General features: G+C 26.9%; 1 protein-coding gene across 1 annotated transcript in view; it reads left to right on the plus strand.

Moving 5' to 3' along the window:
- LOC136972241 (plexin-A2-like) overlaps positions 1-15,071 on the plus strand; it is a 42,329-nt gene extending 27,258 nt beyond the window's left edge. Inside the window, exons 20-30 of the mRNA XM_067266795.1 lie at positions 582-728; positions 913-1,102; positions 4,242-4,345; positions 5,535-5,631; positions 7,691-7,788; positions 8,019-8,108; positions 8,194-8,363; positions 8,433-8,645; positions 8,720-8,795; positions 10,178-10,252; positions 13,597-15,071. Coding sequence (XP_067122896.1) covers positions 582-728; positions 913-1,102; positions 4,242-4,345; positions 5,535-5,631; positions 7,691-7,788; positions 8,019-8,108; positions 8,194-8,363; positions 8,433-8,645; positions 8,720-8,795; positions 10,178-10,252; positions 13,597-13,698 — 1,362 coding nt within the window. The 3' untranslated portion in view covers positions 13,699-15,071. The remainder of the gene's footprint in view (positions 1-581; positions 729-912; positions 1,103-4,241; positions 4,346-5,534; positions 5,632-7,690; positions 7,789-8,018; positions 8,109-8,193; positions 8,364-8,432; positions 8,646-8,719; positions 8,796-10,177; positions 10,253-13,596) is intronic.
- The last annotated feature ends 971 nt before the right edge of the window (positions 15,072-16,042 follow it).

The raw sequence follows: 16,042 nt of genomic DNA on the forward strand, positions 1-16,042 counted from the left end.
ATCTGAGAATTAATTGTTCCTGAGCGATTCTTGAACTTTGCTGATAGTCAGTTTTGAAGAACATAACAGTTTAGTGTACTTTTCCAAAATTCCCTCTTTTAGATGGTTAACAAAATCACATTATATGATTGCCATGTCTATATTCATTTTAAAACAGTAATCAGTTCAATTTTAAGACATTCTTCATATGCATTATATTATAATGCATAGGAAGAATTTCTTAAAATTGAACTGATTACTGTTTTGAAGTCTAAATAATAAATTGGAACATGCACAAAATTGATAGAAGTTATATAAACTAGAAGATACAATACAGCAGATTTCATTTACTTGAAAATAATGTTTGCTAAACCTGTTTAGTGTTTATTTATTATTATTTTTTATAATGTATGAATATTATTTATATATAAATAAGTATCTAGATTACAATGATAGAATAGATACTTTTAAAATTTTATCATATTAATTCTTAAAATATTAATTTTAAAAATTAAGAATAAAATTAAATTTTTCTGTTTTATCATCATATCTTTTTACAAAGATATTTACATATTTATAATTTTTTTCTATTTTTATGATAGGAATGTGCAGGTGACCCATTGTTTATGTTATATAGAGCAATCAAACAACAAGTAGATAAAGGACCAGTTGATTCTATTACCAGTGAAGCACGTTATTCATTATCAGAAGAAAAATTAATTAGACAATCAATTGAATATAAAAGCATGGTAAATGCTGTATATCAGCTAAATATTTTCATGTACATGCATAATGTGTTGTTATAATATTCTTATTCTATTTTAGTTAACTGTGGATTATACTTGTTTGTTGCAAAAAAAAGATTTATTTTTTTAAATTTTATTTGTGTGTGTTTTTATTTTATACTTTATTTTTATTTTTTTATTTTTTCAGATTGTATTTGTATCAATGTCACCACAGACAGCATACATGTCTGGTTTAGAACTTCCAGGAGAAAATATTGAAACTCCTGTGAAAGTTTTAGACTGTGATACTCTGTCTCAAGTTAAAGAGAAAGCGTTAGATGCTATATATCGAAATACTCCTTTTTCTCAAAGACCAAGTAAAGAAGGATTGGACTTAGGTAATGTATTTAAAACTTTGAAATAATTACTCATCATATGAAAAAAGAAAAGTAGATTATTTTGAAAATGAAATATTTAACAAATATATTTATGGTAATATATTCTTATGCTGTTAACTCTAAGGATCAAATATTATTTTAAAGACTATTTTTGGAAATATTTTTAAATCTATATATAATAATATCTGTACAGTAAGAGCCTGCGTAATGCTGATTTGATATAATGCAGTCTGCTCGAAGCCTAAAAAAACACTCAAAATTTATGCCAATTCAAATTATTGCGGCATTTTATTGATTCATAAATAATACAATTATCCCCAAACACGAACCAATCAGCAAAACATGGCAATTTGTCATAGTGCTGTACTTCCCTTAAATCTACGTTTGTTTTGTGCAATTTTAGAAAAAATATAACGTCATGGATGCCATAAGAAATATCGACTTTGCTTGGCAAGAATTAACTGATAAATTCACAAATGGAGTGTGGAAGAAGTTATGGTTGAAGATATCCAAGAATTCTCAACGAGAAGATCCCATCACTGTATCGTTAGGTTGACAATTTGGTCAACCTAATCAATACATCAGGATAGGAGATGTAGACAAGCAGGATATTGAGGGGTTATTGCAGGTTTCTGGCGAGAGCCTTACCAACAACAACCTTCAAGAACTGGCAGAACAAGGAATTCATGTAGAACTGGAAAATAGTGATTCTGAAAATGAAAAACCCAAAGAATTTCTATACAGATTACCTTAATAAAAGTTTAGTAATGATAACCGAAATTGTTGATCAAACTGTAGCGAATGATGCAGATTTTAAAAGGAGTGCAAAAGCAAAACACCTCGTTTTGCTTTTGCACTCCTTTTAAAATCTGGTAGCAATTTTCTGCTACCGACATTTACCTAAGAAAAGAAAGCAACAAATGAAACTATGTGACTTTATTGCAAAAAAACAAGAATTTCAAAAGAGCCAGGACCTTCATCACAAAAAATGAACTTTACATTTCTGTGTGTATATGTTTGTGTTGTTTAACATATTTTTATATTAATTTTAATAATAATATAACTTAAAATTAAAGTAAAATCTGTTTATTTTTGGTTGTGTGTTCCCCTTTCCCTATTTACTCTGTGTTAAAATGACCTTGTTTAATGCTGTTTTGTTTAGTGCTTTGTCATCTAGGAACGCATCCCCTGCGTTAAGTGGAGTCTTTCTGTATTAAAAATGTTCTCTCTATTCTCTGCTCTAAAATAAAGTCAATATTAATCTAATACTAAAATATACTTAATCATTATGTACTCAAAATTAATTATAATTTGGTGTAGATTAATATTACAGAATAACGAGCCCATACACACTGTAGTAGCACCCAAGACAAAAACGAAGAGATGAAGTACATCATTAAGTTAGCTAAGAAACACGGGATCAGTCATAAAGCCCTCACTAGCCTGACCACAACACGCAATAAGAGGCGAAACTTCCTAAATACAGAGGAGTTTACATTAGTGGACTACAGTGCAGCACTGAGCAACATATATAGATGTATGGGAATTGCTACAAACAAAAGAATAATATACAAACGGAATCCCACTATATACCAGCTGTTAAGAGCTGATAAAGACGCCCCGGACACCTACTCCCTCCCGGGAGTTTACAAAATCCCGATTACGGATGCACGGAGGCAGAATAAATTATTTTACATTGGAGCCACCAGAAGAACACTCAAGGAAAGGCTGGCGGAACATCAGAGAAACATAAGAAACGAACAGCCTTGTACAGCGTTGGCAACTTATGTCCTAACAGATTCCCAGGAAGTCCAAGCTGAATGGGCCCAAGCAAAATTAATACAAACAGTCCGTAACATAAAGCACCTTCGTTATACTGAGGCATGGCACATCTGCAAAGCTAGCCAGAAAGGACAATCCATAAACTTCCGAGAGGCCAGTAAAGTATCTGCGGCATGGCGCTCAGGAGGCACGTAAACGTCAGAAAGACGGATACGCAGAAGCCTACTCAAGGACTGAACCCGTCCGTTATAATCTCCACACAGCTCCCATCCTCTTTTCCCTCTGTTATGTGAGCCACTCGGCCCGCACCGTATTTTTCTGTTTGTATTTTATTTTTATTTTAATGTCTCCACGGAGCATATTATTATTTCACTGTTCATCTGCTTTTACTTTATTCTCATGTTTTTGTGTTATTTAATGCTCTTTGATGTAGAGATGGCGCACGCAATTCTATTTAGATTGCATTTAAAAAAACGTTCCAAACGCTTGTCCGTTACTGCAAAGTGTCTTTCTGTTCGATTTTTTTATGTTTTTTCCTGAAGAAGGTCGTTAAATACGATCGAAAATGTTAGTTAGTACCTAATAAACACGGCTGCTTATCTATAAGGTGTTTTGAGTTTATTGTATGATTACAGAATAAAATACAAAATTTGTTGGGAAAAGAAATTTTTTGATAAGTGCTTATTAGAATTATTGTAATTGATAAAGACTATAAAGTAGCATGTTTTGTTGACATAACCATTCTTAATGCCGATTACACACAGGCATGAATGTACTGTACATTTCTGTTTGTTTTCAGATTAAAGCTCATTGAAATATATATAAAATGATTACAATACCAGTTATAACCTCTGGATTATGGATATTTTCATTCAACTATACATGAAAATGCAACAATTTTAAAAATATGCAACATAATAATTTCAAATTTATACCAAACAATTATTATTATTTTTTAATAAATTAAATAAAAATTAATTTACTTATCTTTAAAATTCATCTGATTCATTTAAATTTTGTTTCAAAATACTAGAAATATTATATTTTTAAATAAATAATATTTTGCTAACATAGAAGCATTTTAAAATGCAGTTTGATTATTTTATTTTTAATTTCAAATAATTTCATATGTTAGCTCACTTTTAACACTACATTATTAGATATTGTTTTCCTGTAACATGTCATGATATATTTCATGACATATTATTGATATATATGATATATTATCAAAATTTTACACTTCTTATTTCTTACACATGAGTAAATCTGTATTTCCAGTTTATAATTAATTTTTCTAAAACATATATTTATGATATTTCTTTATTATTATTCCTTATTCTCTATTTTTAATTTACAGAATGGAGAACAGGTACTTCGGGTAGATTAATACTATCTGATGAAGATACCACAAATAAAATCGAAGGAGAATGGAAACGAATAAATACACTTGCTCACTATAAAGTAAGTCAAAATTTTTTATTTTGTATTAGGAAAACTTTTTTATAGAATAAAAATAATTTTTTTTTTAAACTAATGTTTTTGTTTTTGTGCTTAAAATACATTAATTTAATTCTTTATTTTTGTATTAAGTTTTATTTCTGTGTATTATGTCAATTCAGAGGAAGAAAATTTTCTTGAATTATCATTTGTTAATTAGATTAGCAATTTTTTTTTTTTTTTAAGAACTTAAATGTAAAAAAATAAATTAACAATTTTGAAGCAAAAAGTAATATACAATTTTTTACCATATTTATTTTATTTTATACATTTACATTAAAAATGTTTTGAAAGTATTTCAAATATTTAGTATGTCATAAAATAGAAAATTCTGTTTTATGATCTAATTATAATTAGTTACTGGAAAACTACTATTAAATTAACTGTTGCAAATTGGATTGTAATTTCCCGTAGAAATTAGTATTATAAGACTCTGTTCCTGGAAATGTATTTTTTTTTTTTTTTAACCATAATTCTGCATCAAAACATGTAATAAGATTTTATTAGTCATAAAACTTTGGTAATAAAGTTGAATGATCATAAAACAGACCAAAAAGTGAAAATATCTCAAATTTTTACAATGTACTAGATTATAACTTTTGAGGCTTTTTCATTTTTAGAATTCTTATTTCACTGGGTGCAAAAATTTGTTAAATAAATGTAAAAATAGCAATTTTATTACTATTTTTACATTTATTTATTTGTTTAATAGCATATTTTATTAGAAAAATCATTTTATTTTATTTTTTGATTTTCTAGATTAAAAATTTTATCTCAGCTTCTAACAATAATATACTTTTTTTATGTAATTGAATATTAGAAAATTTTTCTATTATATTTTTTTTTGTAATAGGAAGTGAAATATTTTTATAAAATTGAAAAATATTTTAGTTTTTAAAATCATAACTAAAAAGAATAAAATAATGAGATTGAAATAGTATTAAAGATTAAAAAAATGATATAGTGAAAATGAATAATAATACTCTGAATTATGTTCAAATATTTCAAAATTTTAAAATTAGATACTAATATTTTATTGTAATAATTGTCTTGTTATTATACAACTTAGTAACTCAAAACTACAAAGAAATTATCATTTCTATTAAAAAAAATTAACTGAAATTTTTGAAAGGTATTTTAAATTTATGTTTAGGTTCCTGATGGAGCTTTATTGACTTTAGTTCCAAGACAACAGACAATGTATAATATTCCAATAATAAATGAAAAAATTGAGAAATCTCACAAATATGGTATGCATAATTATTCTATAATGTTTCTTAACTTAAAGTTGTGAATTGTCTTGTTAAATAGCACTATTATAAGAAATTAAAATAAAGCATTATTTTTAATTAAAACAAAAAATGTTGAAAATTATTATTTAATATAATATTTATTAGACTTTAATATACTGTAGCTTCTTCCAAAAAATAAATTTGTCCAACAATCTGTAGCCGTTTTAAGTCTAATTCTTTAAAATTTAATGACAAAACATAGAAACAATCTTTATATAAGTTTTTCTTTTTTTTAACAATGAAAATTTGCCAAAAGCCCTTATTTCTTTAGGCAGTTTAATACAGCTTTATATGGTTCAGTGTATTTGATTGATCCAAAAAAATATAATTTTCAATGGTTTACATATTAAAAATGAATAAAATATTTTTTTAAGATTTTATATAGTAGTAATGTAGATATTTGATGAATAAATTTTTTTCAATTTTCATTTAAGTGTAAGATAAAGTATTAATTGGATTTTAGAAGATCAGAATAAGTGCATTAAAATGTTTTCTTCAATCATTAAACAAACATAATTTATAATTTTATTGATTAATTTCATTAAATTTTCAGTCACTTAAAATTATTTTGTATTATTTTGCATAGTAATATTTCTTTCAGATTAGTTAGTTTAATGAAGACAATATGAGGGCTGTTCAATAATTAAGATAAAAATTACATGTTAGAAAAAAAACTTGAAAAGTTCAATAAAGTAAATTTGTTGTACTTTTGATCCATGCCTTAATTATCAGACAGTGATTGTAATTGTTTATTGCTAATAAGCACTGAATAACATTTTACATAAATTAAATTTGATCATATTTAATTAATGATGTAAAGATTTTGGACTACTATGATTAGCTAATAATTTAATATCAGCTGCAAATAAAATAGAACATTAATTATTTGATCTAGATGAAATTTATTTCATGTCTTAATTATTTCATAAATAATAACCTGGTATGAAAAATCTTGATTAATAATGACAAGGGCTGCATATATATATATATACATACACACACAGTTTAACCTGATTATAACATCATCGGATGGATGTAATGTAACAACAACCCTAATATAATGTCAAATTTTTATCGATCCCACGATTTTACTTTACTAGATAATATTAAAAAACCCACTTGTAATGACATAAAACCCTGTTTTAATGTCATATTTGAAGCACTTCCAAATTTACAAAATTAGATTAGAAATTTTATTTAACAAAAAAATACTACATGTTCAGTCGTAGGGTCAGAATCTACTTCCTTAAACGACTGTGAGTGGTACTCTCACCACCTGACTTTGGTGGAGTGAGATTTGCCACACTTTTAAACAACATAACAATCAGTTATTATGTACTCATTTTTAAATTATTTTATGCTAAATTGTTAATTCTATTATTTTTAATATATCATATATTAAATACTTTATAAAGAAATAATTGAACCATTTTTAATTGGCATGCATTACTTTAAACTTTTGTTGCCTTTTGATTTGACATTATTCTCAAAACCGGAAGTTCCACCATTATTGAAACTTAGAACAAATAGAAATTTATTATAAAAGTAATTTTTGGATATTTAATTACATCAATGTACACTTAGACATAATAATGTAAATAAAGTTGATTTAAACGTGTATTTTGCATTTTTATACAAACGATAATAAATTATTAAATAGATAAGTATATTGTATTACCATTAAGAAATAATTTTATGGTAGTACATATGATATTAAATTACAATGAATTTTACAATAAATTTTTGAACACACTTGGTACTTTTTATGAGACTGAAATTATGACCCCTCAGATGATAACACTCATTTATAACATCAAAAAATTGCCGGTTCCCTGGATGACTGGATGATGTTATAATCAGGTTAAACTGTATATAAAGTTGAATTTTTTTATAATCATTATTATTTTTATCATATTAAATTCACATGTGACATTTGCTGCCACCATTTTTTAAATCAAATGATCATTTCTTAATATGTAGAGTAGTAAGTTAATTTTAATGAATTTTAACATTTCAGAAACATTACCATTTTCTCTGAAAACCAGTCCACCTCATAGTAGAGCAACGTCACCTCTTAATCATGATCATCATGATGGTTATAAATTTTGGCATCTGGTAAGAATTTCTATTCATTTAAGTATAGTAAATATATTTCTTTATTGTATTTATGTTGTTACACACTAAACAGTAAAACATGTTTAGCTTGTATTATCATTTGTTTTCAATCAATTATTATATAAAATCTCATTTTCTAGAATAATCTGATTATATAACTTAAATTTAAAGTAGAGATTGTTTTTAATATTTCAATAATAATAAAATTTGTATATACATTTTCTCTTTAGGTTAAGCATGATATGGAACCATCAAAAGAAGGTGAAAGAGGAAATAAGATGGTTTCAGAAATATATCTTACACGTCTTCTCGCAACTAAAGTATATAAATTATGAGTAATATTTGAATTTCAAATTATTGTTATTATTTTCTGTTACTGATTTGTTTTTACATTTATTTATTTAGGGAACTCTTCAAAAGTTTGTTGATGATCTGTTTGAAACAATATTTTCAATTGCTCATCGTGGAAGTGCTTTGCCATTAGCTATAAAGTATATGTTTGACTTTTTGGATGATCAAGCATTACAGCATGGAATTACAGATCCTGAAGTCGTGCACACGTGGAAATCAAACAGGTATAATTTTTTTCATGTGTGTTACAGAACATATAAGCTGCTGTATTAATATTTATTTGATTTATTTAGTTTGCCTCTTCGATTTTGGGTTAACCTTATCAAAAATCCAAATTTTGTATTTGATATCAACAAATCAAATATTGTTGATTCTTGTTTATCTGTTGTGGCACAGACTTTTATGGATGCTTGTTCTACGTCAGATCACAGGCTAGGAAAAGATTCACCAAGCAGTAAATTGCTTTATGCTAAGGATATTCCAGTATATAAAGATTGGGTAGAAAGGTATGTTTTTTTTATGGATTAAAATTTAAAAAATTATTTTATAAATTGCTTATATATGAATGTTTACTTTACAGATATTATCAAGATATAAAAATAATGTGTGCCATAAGTGATCAAGATATGAATGCTATGTTGGCTGAAGAATCTAGAGTATGCATTTTCTATATTTATTTTTTAATAAATAATTCACAAATATTTTTAAGTAAAATTAATCTATCATTTTTATTAGTAACTAAATTAATTAATATTTTGATAAAAATAATGTTTAATCTGTTCATTAACTCTGAGTTTAGTAATACTTTTTCTAAATTAAAGATTAATCAATCAATAAAATCTACAAGATTTTGACCATTGAAATTAATTAATGTATCAGTATCATTTTGATGTATGTTTGACTTGTATGTTTTAAAGAAAATTTTAAAACAATGTTATGAAAACAAATTAAATTATTACTAATTTTGTTTAATAGTAAATATATTTTCATTATATTTTAATTGAATGTGTTTATTTTCATATTTTCAAATATAAATCATGTATTTAACTAAAATAAATAAGAAGTCTGAAGAAATCAATATAAGATTGTTCTTAGTAAACATAGTATTAAAACTTTAGAGAATATAGCAGATTTGTAATGAATTTTGTAGTGCTGGTATGCTTTTTGTTTTTTTGGGAGTAGTAAAGAAAATTTAAAAAACATAAGGGACTCAATAATCATGGAAGTGCATAAGAAGCTTGGTGAAATAACTTATTTGGGAATGAATAAATTCTTTTTATGAATTTCAAGACATTGGTAGTTTTGAATTTTTCACCTTTATATATGCACAGTGGACTATGGTCGGGTGAAATATGAATAAAGGTACATAAAAGTCTGGTGAAAGTCAGTATATTCAAAAATACCGTATGATAGAAGCCATGACTTGACTTGAAGTGTTATGTGAAGTAAGTAAATAAGAATACAGTTAGGTTTCATTGACTCTAACATTAAAAGAACATATTAAGACAATTTAAAAATGTATAACTCGGAAGATTTATTGGATTAATTATTTATTAATTAATATGTGACTGCTATCAACTTCAATAAAAGCTAGCATAATGCCAGCAATATAAACTATTGTATTGTTAGCTAATAATGAATGATTAAGATGATTAACTTAGACTGGAATCTGGAAACAATTGTATGTTATCAGCCACATGTTGAGACTGCTAGCATCAAAGAAAGCGTCAAAAGAATTTTTTACCCAAAGTTAATGATATAGTAACTGAGTTCTGATTATAATAATAGAATTTTTTATAATATATAATAACCTTTTATGTTTTGGAACTTACTAATTTTGATCACTTACTGTAATCACAGATGTTGAGTCTATTGTATAATGAGTTCAAACTAAATTTGAACAATTTTTTTTTATAAAATACTTAATCTTTTTATTTAGAATTATTTTTTTTATCAAAAAATAAGCCTCTCGACATTTTTTATATATCAAGTGTAAGAAATATTGAAATCAATTTTTAATTATTATTTTTTATTTTAGCTCCATGCACATGAATTCAACACAAATGTTGCTCTATACGATTTGTACAGTTATGCTATTAAATATAATGATCAGGTAAGGTGGTTTTAAAATAATTATTTGTATTTTTATTCACTATATTTACATTTAATAGTGAAAATTTAGTTCAAATTGCAAATTGATTTATCTTATTTTCATTTCATTGTGTTTTTATATAACAAATAACTGTTTACACTACAAACTACAATACTACAAACTGTTTATACTACATTTAATGAGAATGATTGATGTTTTACAATAAATTTTATTGTCTACAAACTTAACTTGAATTGAAATTCATTTGAAAAATAAATATATCTGGTCTAATAAATAAATTTGAAAAATATATAGAAAAAATAAATGCAAATAAATTTTTAAATTTGAAAACTAAGAATCCTAATTACTAATATTTAAAAAATTTTTCATTAAACCTATCTTAAGTGTAAATATTCTTTTCAAACACTTTATAAATGCCCCTTTATAATACTTTTGTTTCAGATATTACAAAAACAGCAAAAATAAATTTTAAATAATATCATTCTGAAATGTTTAATAAGGCTATATGATTTACATTATTCCTGGTTTTCAATATTTTATTTTAAAATAACAGGTCATTAGAACTTGCAAAGTAGTGTGAAAAGAGCTTGGTAACATGAGGAGTTGGTTGTATATGACTACCTTGTATCAATCACTGACTTCTATGTCTAAACACTTAATTTAATCCTTTGCGATTAAATTGTGTTTTGGTAAATAGGAAATAAATAGAAATGTTTTGCACTACAGAACAAAGTCTTCATTGTGGTAGATTTACATACATTAGAAGTAAATCTAATCAATGTATCAACAGACTAGATCATTTTATGATTTGTTTATATATATATTGGTCAAATTGCCTAGGAGTGTATAGCAAACAAACATCCTCATTTATATATATAAATGAGGATGTTCGTTCGCTATACACTCCTAGGAAATTTGACCAATTGCAATGAAACTCAGCAGTTATGTTTTAAATACTTCCATCTTAGATAATGTCATACATTCCACCCTAAAATGTCAATTGTATTTCTATAAATCAATTAATTTCTATCTACATTCGATTTTGCTGATTTACATGTAGTACCATCTATTGGCAAAAAATGGCATCACCAACAAAGCTGGGCATGTTGAGTTTTTTTTGGGTCTTTTTCACATTAGTAACATCTAAATAGGGTCCAGCTTCCCATAAGTCTTCCTGGAATGCATCCTTTTGGCAGATTGCTCACACATTGCCGTATCCAAATAAACCAAACTAATTCTGAGGGGCTGACTATAAATGGCATCCACACTAGAGAGAAGGGAGGGAGGTTACAAGTCAGACAAAGTCTGATAAGGGGAGGGGAGGAGTTGATCTTCAGTGGACATCCAGTTTATTTCATTAAATTTTATAGTTTATGCATTTTATTATATTTATTTCAAAATTTCTTGTATGTATTGTTTCTACTTATGGTATCTGCTATCATTCATAAAATGGTGAAGATTTTAAGGGGTCTCGAGTTTTGTTGATGTCTGAAGAGGAGAGGGGTTGAGGAAACTCAGACAAGTGTGGGAGAATAAAATTTCAAGAAAAAATGTGGATATAATTTATGAACATCCCCTAACAAGTGATTATTTATTGTGACATTGTTACGTTCTCAATTCTTTTAGTGGTGGTCTTGCCTCTGTACATCATACCTGTCAGCAATAGAGCCATACCAGTCATTTATCTAACTCTGTTCAGGGGAAATTTCTAATTGAAATAACACGACTTCCAGGTCCAAACCAGACATTTGTATTTCGTTAATATGGGCCTCCTGCCCTAAGCTTTCCATATCTGGTCTCGTCCTTCATCTACCTAACTCTGTTCTTGAGATTAAGGAATGACAGGCAAATGACAGTTGGAAATTTTAGGTCTACAATTTTTTTCAAATTGCAGCACAATAATTTTTTTTAAATGTATGATTTATGAGAACATACTTCCCACATAGTTTATACAATCTGTTGCCAAAATTTTAACACTTTATTATCACATAAAAGCAATTATTCTGGCATTTTTACAAGGTATTTTTTTTTATTTAAACAAGTCATATGAAGTCCTTCGAACATTAAGGTTAGAAACTTCGATCACATGGCCATCACAACCTATCCAACGTGGAGCAATTTTCAAATATTAATAGCAGACCAGTATTAATTAGTCGCCATTGATCATCCTCTCTTCCGGGAGGAGGTCAATGAATAATTTTGGTTGAATTACTTCAAATCCCCTTCCATAACAGTCCTTTCTGTCTATCAGACCCAGCAGTATGGTGGAATAGGAAAATTACACAATACAAGGTTATTTGCCTGCACAAAAGATGTTTTAAGTGGTTTTCCAGGGTACCGAGTTAAAATATTTTGTCCATTTTTCACAAAAATCATATTTTCAATTGGTGTCTACTTGATCAATGAAATTGTACCATTTTGTATTCAAGTATTGCGATAAAGATGGAAATGGTAGATTGAAATAACCAAACTCTTTATATGGATTTTGTTGTAATGTTTGTTATATTATAGTATTTGATTTATGTAACTACAAAGGTGATCTTACTTAAGGGTTTATCATACTTAGTGACATTTAAAAAATTCTTTATTCCTCTGCTGTATACAATTTAAAAAAATGATTTAAATGTGTTAGACTGGTTGTTCAGTGTGATAAACCCTTACATAAGATAACCTTTGTAATTATATAAACCAGATACTGTAATGTAATATAGTAGAAGGGTTAGAGTACAGAAGAATCTAATAATCTTAATGTTTGTTCTTATCTTTTGCCCAGGCAACACTGGGCTTACCTGCTAGTACACTAGTACAGCTATAAAGAGAATCAAATCTTGTTCTTATAAAGTAAGAATTCCTGTAAACTTATTATGTATTTGAGTTTAAAATGTTGTTCTTTGAATCTGTAGCAAATAAACATTCAAGTTAAATGTTTTTCATAATACATAGTAAGGCAATAACAAGCAGAACTGGTTCATCGCATTGTCAGTTCTGAATTGAAGCATTTCCAAAATCCTTGCATTCTTTTTTGAGTTTCCTTTCATTTAATCATCTGGTAATGTTTAAAACACCATTTTTATGTAAAATAAAGAAAAATTTTAGTTTATTACATCAATCATTTCCAATACTTTAAATGAGATTTTCAAAAGATCTTGGTAGATCATTGATAGGCGTTTGTCTGCTTCTTTAACAGTTGTAATACATTTTGCATAGTTCCATGTACTTCAGAAATGTAGATCAGATCTCAAAGACTTCAGATAATGCACAGAATTATGTATATAATCTTATTTTAGGAAAAAATGTTTATTTGTTTATTAAAATAAATATTTAAATATAATAATTTTTTACAGCTCATGCTAATTCTTGAAGAAGACGAGTTTTCTCGAAAGAATAAATTGGCAAGGAAATTAGAACAAGTACATTCGATTATGTCAGGAGAATCGGAAGCATGACATTCCAATGAAATTCATCCATATAATTATATCCATCCATTTTAGTCCTTGTGGACTATCAATATCAGTTCTTGAATGAACTCTTCCCAAAGGACAATCATTATGTTCCAATTTTAGCAAGATCAAATATCAGGAAAATGTATAGCAAGCTGTTGTTTTTATATTTTAGATTTTTTCATTTTTGTAGATTTTATTTTGATTATTATTATTATTACTATTATAATTGTTGTTGATAGAAATTTTTGAATGCCCATCTCCCAAATACATCATTTTTATAACTTACAAAAAATTTTTTTTATATTGTTCGGATTTGAAAATCACAATATCATAATTTTTAATTACTCTGTTCGGGAGGTAAGCACAGTCAGTGCCTTGAGACGCTATGATACTTCCCATGGTTCCTTGTTACTATGTAACAGTAGTGATTGTAACAAATACACGGACAAAATTACATTTTAGTACAACGGAACGGTGGCACATTATGTTGCCGTCACGATATCTCCCCCTTTTTAATTTCTCGGCAGTCTCCCACAGTGTATCTCGACGTGTGAAAAAATGATGATTTGACGCACTGTGATAAATGTCTGTACAAAAAAAACAAATAATAATAATAATAATAAAGCCGGCATCGAGACTTTGCTCTTTACATGGATATGCACTGCCATAGATGTGGATGTCGAGGCAGACATTCTCGAAAATGCCTTGAATGCACAATCCTATTTGCCAATATTTGTAATAATCGCTGTCTGATCGTGGAATACAGTCAATAATTTGTATATTTTAATGTGTGAGAAAATTATTTGCAATAATAATGTACCGGTAACTTTTATTAATTATTCGTGCTTTCTACATAAATGAAATTATATATATATATAAATATATGTATACATATTCTTACTGTGTATACAGTGAAATCGGAGCAATACAACTGATAAATTTACCTCCGGTTACAAATCAGAAAAAAAAAAGAATTGAAAAGATGTATATTTCAAACAATGTCACAATTACTTTACAATTTTTGCAAAATATATCCTGGTATTTGTATTTTTGTTGTAATAAATGTGAAGGGACTGTATTCCAAAATTTCTGAACTCAAATTATGAATTAAGAAAAAAGGAAAAAGTTCATCTGAATGTTTTAGTACTGAGAGTATTATGGTGTACATGTGGGTTCTGATGTTTTAGCCCAATGGTGTATAGAATTTTGTGTGTTTGGGCGTATTTTCCAATTGTCAAAAACAAAAAAAAAACAAACTTTTTTGTACGATCTGACTTTGTAAAATATTCATAGCATATTTTTATTATGATATTGATTTAGAAATTCTGTACCTTGCTCAAATGATTTCTTGCATTAAAAATGCTATATTAAAAAAATTTTTTTCTTGTAAAATACAAATTAAAAAAAGAAAGGTTTCAGGAAACAATTACGTTTGACCCAACAGGTGTGTATTTAGGAACCTTAACATACTTTTATTAATGGAAAAGATCAACCGACTTCTTTTTTCTAATCAATCACAGCAAGAAATTTAACATTTTGGGAAGGTGTAATTTTCGATTCAAATTCAAAACTGTTTACGGTGGAAATCTATCGGCCGATCAAAAGAACAATTTCAATTTCCAAATGTTAAATGGGCGAGAATCCAAGGAAATCTTACATATCATTTAACTGTCGATACTGGAATCAAACTTAACAAATTTTATTTATATCATAAAGTTTATTAGAATTGGACCGTTAACTTAACTTTCGGAAAATCGAAATAAATTTCGGAATCAATTACCTAGATTGGTAATATTGGACATTACATCACCTTTCTGTTCAGATCACAGGATCAAGCAACAAAAACAAAATTTTAGAAATTTGGGTGTATTAGGACCCCAAACTTTAGTGTGAAGCTGTTGAGCATGTCTAATGTTTCGTAAACTTTAGGAAACAAAAGAGAGAACTGGAAAGCAATCAACAGCAACTATTTATGTCAGGTAAGTGAAGTATTAATAATCTGTGTATGTAAAATTTTTATTCCAAATTGCTTAAAATTTAAGTTAAAAAAATCAGTATACATAAATTAATGAGCATTGATATAGTTTAATATTTGTAATATGTGATATACAATATCTGATATGAAAGTCCTTAATTATACAAATCTACTTTAATAAAAAGTATTGTAAATTACAGTAGATTTGTAATTTAGAACTTAAAATTTATAAAATAGAATTTGATATTGAAATGATTATGAATAATAAATATACATTAAATATGCAGTATTTATCATAAGTCACTTATAATAAATTATTATTTTAGTTTAATAAATAACAATAATAATATGTAAGTATAATGTCTATTGTGC

This window comes from Centruroides vittatus, unplaced genomic scaffold (assembly GCF_030686945.1).
Source record: "Centruroides vittatus isolate TY-2023 unplaced genomic scaffold, ASM3068694v2 contig_2873, whole genome shotgun sequence".
NCBI lineage: Eukaryota > Metazoa > Arthropoda > Arachnida > Scorpiones > Buthidae > Centruroides > Centruroides vittatus.